A 12,102-nucleotide genomic window follows, 5' to 3' on the forward strand; every position below is an offset into this window, starting at 1 on the left:
AGTCTGCACACTCATTCGATGATGTCTGTTACCATGGAAGGATTACTAAAAGGACTAACATACAAAATGTTATTTAGAAAGTCACGGACCAACCAGGAAGAGAATCAAAATGATCACACATGAAACATAGTACGTCTACTCGTGCTTAGGGGGCTGCACTACCCCCTACTGGCCTGCAACTGCAAGGCAACATAGTTTACTAAACAAATCTGAATCTAAAATAAAAATGTTTCTCACGTTCTGTCAGTTTCATCTCGAATCTATAATATTCTCTTAACTATGTACTAAAGTGTCAACTTTTATTATCAAAGTGACAAATAGCAAAATGTAGTCAAAGGAAGAGTGCGAGGATCATAGATTTACATGGGGTGATGTTGTTGGGCATTCAAGTTGATTAAAAAATACATGAATGAAAAAAGACACAAAACAACAAAAAGAGACATAACAACTATAAAGCCTCATGCAGAAGAGGTGTTGGAGCCTTTAGCATGCATCTAGCATCGAAATGAAGTTTGCTGGCATGAGCTAACAAAAGCTTTTGGTCATTCCAGACCAAGTAATGGTTTGTGTGGATATGATTTGGGCTGGAAAGCAGTTGAAATGTTGAAATGTATGTTTGATGTTTCCAAACAGATCATCTCCATGTTTACTGGTATTTCTTTAGATCCTCCCATGGAGATATAAACACATAGCAAGACCCTCTTAGCACACAAGGCATGTTTTTCCATAATATTATTTTAATGAAACACTTTTTGACAGTAAGTCTTACAATACATGGGTGGAATAAAATATAAATCATGGGGATTAGAAACATAGAAGACCCTAAACTCCTTTCAGAAAAAAAATATTTAATAAACAATTCTGAAGTGTTAGAAAAGTGACAGTAGATATCATAAATTATACAGATCCAGTAATAATACATTTTTCTAAAGCCAATTATTTATTGAAGAATGTCGAAGAAAGATCTTCATGAAAATAAATCAAATTAAAACATTATGTTTATTTCGTCTCTCTGTGTATCCATTCAATCCAATTCAATGGCCAGAGAAGCAATGGTTTCCATTTAGAAGAAGTGTATTTACTTTCTTGGGCTCATAATGTCCCCTAATATGTAAATTTGGTATTTCAGAAGGCAGGTCAGCAGACTGTCAGTAAAAATTGCTAAGAAAGTACAGTTAATAATTTGGTTCTTCCCAACACATACCCATTCGTCTTATACATTTTAAAACATTTAATTTTTTTTGCTGTTTCAATGATGATACATTAGAGTAACAATAAATCTAAATCCCAACGAGAAATATAATTTATAAAAAACAACAACATTTACCAAGTTAATTTCAGTAGACTACAGGTGGGTGAAACATCAGCTGGGTGTCATAAACAGTAAAACAGCTTTTGTTAGACTCTGATCTCTTGGCATCCTGTCTGTCTACTTATTGACTGTGTTTACATCTTCCTTGCGGGATACCACTTTTCCATCAATAATCTCCTCAATCACCACCTTCGTCCTCTGGGTTACGACTGGAACCGCTGCAGACCAAATCAAAAAGTTAAATCTGTGGCATTTATTTATTTATTTATTTTAAAGTAAAGACCTACAAATGAAATGTTGATATAAACTTACCTTTCACTGGTACAGATCTACAGAAGACAGAAAATAAGGTACAATAAATACAATGTGATAACATTATTGTTAAAAGAATAGTTGGAAAAACTTTCTAATCACAAATTAGATGAGAAGACCAACACCTTCTCACATCCAAATGCTAGAAATGTTATACACATGTTTGTGAGCTTTAAATGTGTGTTGTCACCTTTGTATAGAGCCAAACTAGCCATTCACAATGCTAAGCTAAGTGATCCATATATAGATAGATCCATTGATTGACTTCTTAATACAGAATTCCCTTACTCCTCTCCATCCAGCAGTCTTCTGTACTCGGCGATCTCCATCTCCAGCCTGGTCTTGATATCAAGCAGCACCTTGTAGTCACTGGCCTGCCTCTCGATGTCCAACCTCATTTTGTTTAGCTCCTCCTCCAGGTTGTTGACCATGCTCTGGAGCTGGCTCAGCTGCAGACTGTAGCTGGACTCTGTCTCTTCCAGCTGGCCCATCAAGGCAGATTTCTGCACAGGAGGAGAGAAGAGAGTTTATTGAGCCCCAATTACTTTTGTTTTTAAACTCTAAAGACTTGAGCCACGGTTAGAAAGATATACATTCTGTTGCGGTGAAAAATGATGCGCCTTGTATTTTGTACCTGTATTACAAACTCCATGAGCTAGCTTTTGACTAAACGTAAAGGCCATATATGTGGGTGGGTTTGTCGGTGGATGTTTTTGATTTATTATTAATATTCTTTGCTATTATAATTTGTATTTCTTCTTATTTTATATTTATTTACTTACTTTTGTTTATTTTTCTTTACTTTCCTGTTCCTTACTATTGTAAACTGACTAACACATACACAACCAATTAAAATACTTGTTTTCTGATCTATAGATGTCATATTGTGCATTCTCATCGATGAAGTATATTAAACAAAAAACAAAAAAAGATGTTCTGTTGTGGTGAAAAATGAAAAATGATGCGCATGTGAGATCTGAATTACCAGGCTGAGCTGGGACTGCAGCTCAATCTGTAGGGCCTGCAGGGTCCTCTTGAGCTCGGTGATCTCAGTTTTGGAGCTCTGGAGGGTCTCTGTGCTGGAGGCCACCTCTTTGTTCAGGTCGTCAAACTGGAAGACGTGAGATTGGACATGAAAATTGTCAAAATGCTATTTATGCCACTATATATTATATGCATGAAATGTGATGGTATGAACATAACATATTGTCTCGTTCCCCTCACCTTGGCCTGGTACCACGCCTCCATTTCGCGACGGTTCTTTTCAGTGATCCCCTCACACTGAGCTCTGATCTGGTCTAGGAGGGTTCCCATGTCATTCTGAGGCTTGGAGTCCACCTCCACACTGACAGAGCTGGCATTAACTTGGCCACGCATGGCTGCCATCTCCTACAGGTGGGCACAACAGAATCAAAGGTCAAAGATGAAACCCACACAAAGTTTAATGGTGGCTAATGTTAGCAAGCGTTAGCAAACTTAAAATGGATAAATATTTTATAATTTACATTCCTAAGTCTGTTCAATGACTTTGTTACTCATTTGTACTTGCACTGCTCTTTCACTACATTTTAGAATGAACCGTTGTGTACTTATTTGATGTATCCCTCATTGTTTTTGACAGCACCTTGGGGCCGGACTTTAAGGTACAATACACAACCTAAAGGCACAGCAGTCAATCCAAACAAGCATTACATAACCGGTTCTTTGTACAAGCAAAAGACAACACTGGGAGGCATTTGTCAAATTGTTGGCCAACTACAAAAAAAATACTTTAATAATGCATTTTCCCCATGGAACTGTACATGTAAGACTTTACAAAAATCTTATGGAAAACTCATATTTCCTTCCGATATATAAACTATCTGTACTAAAAAAGATTTTTTTTTTTTTAATTATTGCAGATGATTAGTAACATGAGCTCACTATTACAAACAGGACTATTTTTTACCTCTTCATGGTTCTTCTTCAGGTAGACCAGCTCCTCCCTCAGGCCCTCCACCTGCATCTCCAGCTCAGACCGGGCCATGGTCAGGTCATCCAGAACCTTGCGCAACCCAGCGATGTCCGCCTCCACTGACATGCGCATTGTCATCTCATTTTCAAACCTATCAGGAAAAAGACACAGAGATTCATGTTGATACACCCGCACAATAGTGTTACCAACAACAACAAAAAAGACAAGCATCTCCACCAAAACCAGTTATACCAGTTGTTACACCCCTGTGACAAAACATTCACAAAGTCATGAACTACTGAACAAATAATGTGTCGTGGTATAACATTGAATGCTGCAGGCTATTACAGCTGTGTCATCCCACATGTCTGCCATTCCAAACACTAATTAGGTACATAACTTCTTTTCACTCACTTGATTCTGAAATCCTCTGCTGCAAGTCTGGCATTGTCAATCTGCAGCATCAGCCTGGCATTGTCCTGTGTGGCAACACTGATCTACAAAAACAAAAGGAAGATAAGCATTGACAGTAGTTTCTTAACAACATGCAAAACAACCAAAAGGGCGTGTTAGTGATTCATTGACTAGAATGTGGCTGTCATGGTTTTTTAATGGTTTTTTTTTTTATTATCAAACTTACATTCGAGTGTAAGGGCTTTACATCTGAATGGCATCTGTTGGCCCTGATATTCTGTGATAATTGATATGTATATTGCTGTCTTGGCTTACAAATGAGTTGGCATATGTTAAGGCAATGAGGACTTCTTATCGTGGCAAAATATGTCATAAGAAATCATTTTTAAAAAGCACGTTTTAACATAACACACAATATTGTGAAATGAATCATCTTTATTTGGTGTTTTTTTTAGGTCATTTTTTTTAGGATAAGTTACAAATAACTATTCATTAATTACAATGATGACTGGAGTGAAGTTTGAGAACGGGGGAAGTAACCTATCATAATTATGTTTAGGTTTTTTATTCTACTATTTTACAGCAGTAAGGAAACGCTTGCAGGGGAAGGTTTACCTTTCTGCGCAAGTCTTCGATGATTGCATGATACTTGCTGTAGTCCTTGATGGCGGGGGCCTGCTTGTCGTACCACTCGCGGATTTGAAGCTCCAGCTTCGCATTGGCCGCCTCCAGGGAGCGCACCTTTTCCAGGTAGGCGGCCAGGCGGTCATTGAGGTTCTGCATGGTCAACTTCTTGCTATCTGAAACGCCGAAATTGTTCCCGCCGCCCCCGAGCCCCGCTGCCAAGTCAAAGCCAGAGCCAAGACCGTTGGAGGCGTACGACACCCGGATGTTGCGGCCCCCGGCCCCGCCGTGGACGCTCGTGCCCTTCCTGGTGCCTGTCATCCTGGTCAAGGAGGACGTGGAGATGCCGGAGTTGCTGCCATAGTTGTACGCGCTCATGGTGACTTCTGTTCTGACTCAGGTGGAGCGTTCAGTTCAATCTGTCAGACCCAAAGAGTGGAGCAGAGGAGATGGAGTTGAAGCGGCCGGGAGGCAGACTTTATAGGCTCCTTCCTGCAGGTGGGAGCGGCCGAACAGGGAGGAGGAAAGATGCTGCTCGCTGCTATCTTAGGTGTGACCACACAGGGCGTGAGTGGTTGTCTTTCAGGATTCATAACGGCTGTTAGGGCAAGGTGTGTGTGTAATTGTTCATTAGAGTGCCACCTTTAATTAAATTAGCTATATTTCAAACACAATCCCATGCGGAATCTTTTTTTTTCCTTTCAGGTAATCTATGGCTAATTTACCCTATTGATCTTATGGCCTCACTTGAGTCATATGTATTACAACTATTTTAATAATTATGATTAAGCTTTGTTAATTTACTAAATGTACGTTTAGCATTGGATAGCCAACCACAAACCAACCATTATTTAAAAAAAGGAATTCACGTTTGCCTGTGAACAGGCAATAATCATGCAATGATAATGTTAACAAACATTACCTGTTAGCACTCGTTTATTGCCTGTTAGCAATAACTGATTCTTAACGAAATTGTCAGCATTCATTTTTAAACTTTGAACATTTTCCTTAAATGTTCAAAAACTAAATTGGTGGTTGCTTTTATTTGACTAAATACTTGAATTCATATAGCTGTACTTTAAAAAGTCAGACCACGGTCATTATCATTAGTGAAACCAGAAGAGACACGACAGAGTGAAGCTACTAAACAAACAAAAAAATTGTCAATGACAAGTTAGCCCCACCCTCAAGCATATCCTGCTTTCTGCTCTATTTTACTCCATGAATGACTAAATGAACATTGTGGTGTATTGATGACGACTTAAAATTATCAATAGTGACCATGAACTCATGTTTACAATGTTTCAAGCAGTAGTTTTAAGTTTCTCATAGACTTCCAGAGAAATAACCCACTGTTGGCAATTGGACAGAATGCATGTTTAAAGCACTTAGCTTTAAGTCCCATCAGCTTCAAATGCAGCTGTTTGGGGACTATGAACATGCATTGGCAGTATGATCAATAGTTGTTGAGATATTTCCATCTGGACCAAAGTGGTGGACCAACCACCTGGCCAGCTGACCAACATTGCCATCGCAGTGCTTAAAAAGTAGCTTTTATTGTGTAAACAAGTGAAAAGCCTGACCATTTACACAGTGGACTACTCAGCAAATGTTAGACCACTCAAAAAAAGGAAAAGTATTGGCCTCTTTTAGCTATCCATCATACACAACATCGCTCTTAAGTATCTCTGTCTTGTGCACTTTGTTTTTTAATTAAGATCAAGCTGAAAATGACATGATCGTGTTGATGTTGGCTCCATTCTCTGAGATCACACGATACATCGCTCAGAAGTTCTATCTTGCTGCCTCGGGCAGACGAAGAATGTATGGCTTGTTTATCCAAAGTTTATTAATATTGAATGTGTTACGTGTTCAAATTACACCAACTTTGACACTGCACGTCCTTTGGTACCCATAATATAGCCGCAAAGTAGATCGGATGAGGGGGGCGGGGCGCCCCCCTGAAACACTCCTCCCCTCCTCCTCTCTCCTCTGCGCTGCTCTCTGTATCGCGCACGCCATTGTTGCACTGTATATTTTAAACGCTCCCAGGTTGAAGATGGCAACAGTAGCCTCCCTCCAAGGAGCACCGGAGCAGCTCTCTGAACCCGGAGCAGCTCTCCTGCTCAAGTGAAACGAGCCAAAGTGCTCGTGTCTTGTTCCAACAGTGAGCTGCTGGCTTCACACATTACAAAGTACACGGACATAAAACTAAGTCATTAATAAATAGATGGAGAAATGCCTGTACTTTCGGGTAAATGTTCACGGTACATTGTTAACAGATTACCTTGCACATGTGCGACTCGGTGATTTTTGGCATATTGCCAAAAGCCAATCTCTGTGAAGTAACCGTGAAGTTTCCGTGAAGTCTCTGTGAAGTCGTCTTTTCTGCTGTTCCGTCTCTCAAAACCGGAAAAGACCTCACCTCAACATGGAGAGTGAACTGAGAGTGTCCGTATCAAGTCTACGACCGCGTTTTAAAAATATGTGTCGAGGAAAGCAGCTCACTGCGGCATTAACACTGATACAACCTGACGCTCACACATCTAGTCATTCTGTTTTGTTTTGTAATTTGCTTTTAGTTTTCCAAAATGAGCTCTTTAACAACATATTATTTATTTTTTGCAGGGATAGAACTTTATTTTCATTGTTCTAAGTGATTGCAATTTTTTTTTCTATAGTATAGTATTTATACCGTATAGTTAGATCTAGAGGTAAAAGTTAAACTGACAATGTGTAAAGGTTTGAATTTAACAAGTTTAATGAAGCCCCGAGGCCTCACTCTGTCAAAAAAGTCACAAACAAATATTTTATCTACAAATTTACTAATTAAACTATAGCTGTAAGGCAAGGTATATTTCCATAAGCATAACTAATGTAAAAGCATGAATCAGGTCTCTGTTTCACCATCCACCTGCTGTCCCAGAATGCCGTGTAAGTGACAGGTCGTCCTGACACTATAATTTGGGTTCCAAAGATTGTCACGCTATTACATGTTGGCAAGTTAGATCAAAAGAAGAAAAGAATCTTCTCACTTCATCTAATCTTCTTACTAGACATACACACCCATCAGCGGCCTCTTTTCTGACCGCACTATCGTCGGCCAAAAACGTCAACAACAAGGCCTTAACTTGTCGGGCTGTTGAAATATTTGCCCAACCTTATTTTACACAACGTTGAATGACAGCTAAGTGTGGCACTCCTGTTGTAATTATTTTGTGAAAAGTAAAATTATGGTGTAACCTTTAGGTGCGTGGCTAAAACATTTTATGACAACGATAATGGTTTTTCTGGCTCTATTCCAGTACTATGAAATATTTAATGACACAGACTTAATGGGTTTAAGAGTTTCTTCGGTTTTCTGTCCGTAACTTATTTCTTCCCAGGACACTCTGTTACACACATAATGTCTTCTACCTAATGTGTTTTGCATGGCATATGTTTCAACCAATCTACCCAGTCAGTCAGGAGGATCAACCCTGCCGGGTTCGTACATGTGTGTCAGAGGAATCTTGCCGTTCCCTTCATTGTATAGTTATAGAACATCTTCAAAGGCATTTGTCTTCTCGATGGAAACTATGAAATGTATTGCAGGATGTATGTCTGGTACTCTTTATGAATGGCACCCACTAATTCTCCACGGTTATGATCAGCATTAAAGTCTGAGGTGTGGAGGGTAAGGGAAAGTTAGAATTAAAAGAGGAGGGAACAGTTCTTGACTGAAAATGTGCACATTCTGGTTCTGATAAGCTGCTGTTTGATCTATGACATAACAAAAAAATGGGCTCATCTATATTTATTCTTAGGCTCAAGTAACAGTTTTAATTAACTATTTAAAGCTTACTTATCTGTCTGGATGGCTACGACAAAACACAACTTTTGTATGCACAAGCATATTTTACAGGTGTTAAGTAAACTTGTAGTTCTTTTATGCTACACAAAAAAAAAAAAAAAACCACTTATGAAAACAGTGGTGCATTCTTGTCAATCATTTTTTACTTTGCATCAGGAGCAATGTAAACAGCAGCAACAAAACACTGATGAGTTCTCTGGTCATATAGCTGACATTTTAACATACAAAATCAACACACAACACTGAGTTAGTTGCTAACTTTATTTGTCTGCTGTTTGATGTTGGACAATTAGCATCGAGTGGGTTTTCTAACTCTTTTTTGTGAAATGAGGTTGATGAGAGCAACGAGACTGAATCAACATAAAGTGGAAGGCTGGAAAACTACAACAGTAAGTGAAAAGATGCGAAAACTGATCTGACGAAAACCATGGATTTGATTGATTTCTCCTGGGTTTTTCACGACAATCGACTTCTTTCACGTCACACATTTGAATGTTTGGTACATTGATCATAACAAATTATTTTCAGTAGAAGCGTAAGTCAAGAGTGCTTGAATCAAAACTTGACAGGCATAACTCACGACAGGCTTGATGTGAGTTATGTAAGCTCGGAGTTAAATGATGTTTCATTTTGAATTTATGTTTCTGTCTCTTACCATACCTTTAAAAAGCAAGTAAAAGCACATGAAATGTACTTTATCTGAACATCGCCGTCACAGCACAGTCTGGTGAACAATTTATGTGAAGATCCCTCTTGCGGTTTTTGGATTTACGCCACAATACCTTCTACTCCAGAACTAATACGTTTTGCCTTAAAATATCCTGTACAGACAAAAACCTTCTGGCAGGGAGTTTGAAATTGTTAGAGTGGATCAAAGTATGGTGGGTTTTTGTTACGGGTGTTTATTTTTGTTCACCTAAAAGAGTCTTTGTACAGAAAATGAGGGATCACAAAGGAAATAATCAAAGAGATCCTAAGCGCCCACCCTTTCAGGCAACAGGGGCAGAGGAATGTGAAGTCACACAGGTCGGGTACATGAGGGAGCACTTAAGACTGTTTGAACCTGTATCTGAGGCTGACTTCCATCCATCCATCCATTTTCCGCCGCTTGTTTTATTTTTATCCTCTCATAGAAGTGTCCACCTCTGAGGCCTTTGCCTCTGCTTCTGAAATTTGACTAACAAAGTCACGACCTGCCTTTCCCTGGAGGCCTCAATTAGGTAATTCGACTGGGCAAACACTCCTGCAAATGTCGTGCGACAGTGAAACCACGAGGGAGATTTCCTGGATCTTTGTGGGAGCAACATGACGTGTAAAAACCGGCTCGGTGGCATTCCCGGTTTGCTGTCGCAGCAGAAATCGTCTGCCCCAGACACTGAGAACCGAGCTACCTGCAACGCCCTGACAGGTAATGTTTTTTTCAGGATTTAAACAAGGTTATTAATCATCATCATCATCATCATGATTATCATCATCACTGCTCTCTTGCCAACAGGAGGCCACCTTGCTGAGAGGTACGGTAAGTCTCCCAGCTGGCAAGGTTTGGTCATTCAGCATACTTTGCTTAGTTTATAACATCAGAATTTTTTCCCTCGTCCCACATATTGTTCTACTTTTCTTTTTTTTTTTTGCTATAATGGACGTGTCGCCCCTATTTCTATCAATCAGGGTTGAAAACCACGACCTGGACGCACTGTCATCAAAACCACATGAGAAAGTCATCTGGCTGTTACTCCCTCCCTCCGCAGAAAGAACAAAAGTCTGGGTGGTAGTGCAGGCTCAGCTCCATATTAATAATCCCGACATCCTGCCGCTCAGGCAGGCTGGTTTACAACCTTTCAGTCATATGATTAACAAATCCTGTACAAAAATGTCTCTTTGAGGACAAATTAGGTTTTACAGAAACACATAAGAAAAAGAAGATTCTCTTCACAGGGAAACCCTGTATCAATATAGATTCAGATTTAACTGTCCATTCACACTTCAGCCATGTTTGTAATGATATTGAACCCATAAAGGTTCTCCATACGTTCTCTATACGATATTCAGAGTATTAATATAGTATCAAACAACTATTTAATCGGTAAAGACACAGTGGAGTCATGTGTTGCTTAGCAGAGAATGGAGTCGCTCTGTGTATGTGCTTTGTTTACATGGCTTGGTCGGCCACACAAGCTGTTCAGTGCTTGTTAGTGCACGGGAACATGCCCCTCTGGTTTGCTCACAGCAGCTGCTCTGCACTGGTCTCATGTGGTGCTTACAGCTGATAATATTATTGTCCCAACTCATGACGGCTCCGCGTAAGCGTAGCACCCACCCTCCGGTTCACCCTAAAGTATACTGTAAGCAGGTTAAATAGTCTCAAGTTAGTTGAATCTGAGAGCACCAATTACGCACATGTTATTGACTTGTCAATCATTATGAGAGTCATACAAATACAGGTGTTTGTGATTGTGGGCTGATCCATTTGTTTACATTTGGATCACGGCCTTCAAACATTCAATGCAATCTTCAGATCACGCCCCTACCTAAACCAAATATAAATCTTATCATAACACCTTACATATTTTCAGTACAATATTGATGTCTGTGCTGACAAGACAGTGTTTAAATAAAATCACTAAAGCCTAAAGTCACTAAAGCCATAATGTGACTGAAACCATAAAGTCTACGGCTGAAACACCAGGCTGTAGTTGTGACATGTCTTCGAACAATGTCCAAGGAAATATTGAAGGGCACATTAAAGTAGTTTTAAACCTTTGACCCAGACACAAGCTCAGCTATTCTAAAACCAGGCAAGACTATTATTGAGCAAGAGGTAACTCTGCACAAAGTGGGTATTACTTGACTTCAGATCCGTGCAGAGGGACACATTCATTATAGCAGATGTACCGGCAACCCTTTATTAACGCCCCACGCAAATACACACTCACACATGTCCTGTCACTGTGTTCCCCTGAACATTCCCTCCACAGCTTGTGTTGCTGCCTGTTTGAAAGCGGCTCAATAATCCTGGATCTGAGAGTACAAAGGTCCCCAGAGTGCTGGTGATGTAAGCACTGTGTCCAGCGCTTACCCCACTGCCTTCCCTGCTCCCACATGCTGCCCGGGGGGTAACAGGGAGGAATCTCCCTGTCGTGGGTGATCCTGAAGACCGCAGACTGTCGGTGATACCGGCAGGCTAACGGCAGCCTGTCTGCTCTGTCTCAGAGGCCAGCTGCTGATAACCTGGGACACAGCGGGAAGGAGAAAGTGTTGACCAGATCACTGGAGAGGAATGTGGCTAAGCTGTGGGGAGTGGTGGATTGATGCTGTGTGACCAGGAGAACAGACTGAGGGACTTTTGCTGCTTATTTGTACAAGGCCACGTTGCTGTAAGTGAGTATCACTGGGTAAACATTTACTTGGTTAACGCCTCTGGCAGCGTGTGATCTGAAATGGGTGGCAAACCATATGCTGTTATAACATTATATGACTGTGCATGCATTCTGCAAGAAACAGAAGTCTGTCAGTTGTGTACTCTCTGAATGTTTTGGCCATCAGAGGCAATAGTGGCCGTGTCATTTGATCTAAATGTCAGTGCCAGGTAGTGTGTGTCTGTAAACATTTGGATGTGCGCTCTCCCAGGTCTCC

The 12,102-nt window shown here is 40.3% G+C and overlaps 1 protein-coding gene across 1 annotated transcript; it reads right to left on the reverse strand.

Annotated features, from left to right (window-relative positions):
• Positions 1 to 805: 805 nt before the first annotated feature.
• Positions 806 to 5,036, reverse strand: LOC137792824 (keratin, type I cytoskeletal 13-like). Its single transcript, XM_068588580.1, has 8 exons — positions 4,608 to 5,036; positions 3,993 to 4,075; positions 3,573 to 3,729; positions 2,849 to 3,013; positions 2,610 to 2,735; positions 1,913 to 2,127; positions 1,625 to 1,641; positions 806 to 1,530 (listed from the first exon to the last, which is right to left on the reverse strand). Exons 1-8 carry the CDS (start codon positions 4,992 to 4,994, stop codon positions 1,430 to 1,432), a joined length of 1,251 nt encoding a protein of 416 aa, XP_068444681.1. The 5' UTR covers positions 4,995 to 5,036; the 3' UTR covers positions 806 to 1,429.
• Between the last annotated feature and the right edge of the window lie 7,066 nt (positions 5,037 to 12,102).

Source organism: Clinocottus analis, unplaced genomic scaffold (assembly GCF_023055335.1).
Source record: "Clinocottus analis isolate CAN_PGR_092001 unplaced genomic scaffold, fCliAna1.0.p SCAF_22, whole genome shotgun sequence".
NCBI classification, from domain to species: Eukaryota; Metazoa; Chordata; class Actinopteri; order Perciformes; family Cottidae; genus Clinocottus; species Clinocottus analis.

Coding starts and splice junctions, on each gene's coding strand:
- LOC137792824 (XM_068588580.1), bottom strand. CDS start 4,994: ATGAGCGCGTACAACTATGGCAGCAACTCCGGCATCTCCACGTCCTCC. Junction 2,736..2,848: donor AGGCGTGGTACCAGGCCAAG/GTGAGGGGAACG, acceptor CACGTCTTCCAG/TTTGACGACCTGAACAAAGA. Junction 2,128..2,609: donor TGCAGTCCCAGCTCAGCCTG/GTAATTCAGATC, acceptor CCTCCTGTGCAG/AAATCTGCCTTGATGGGCCA.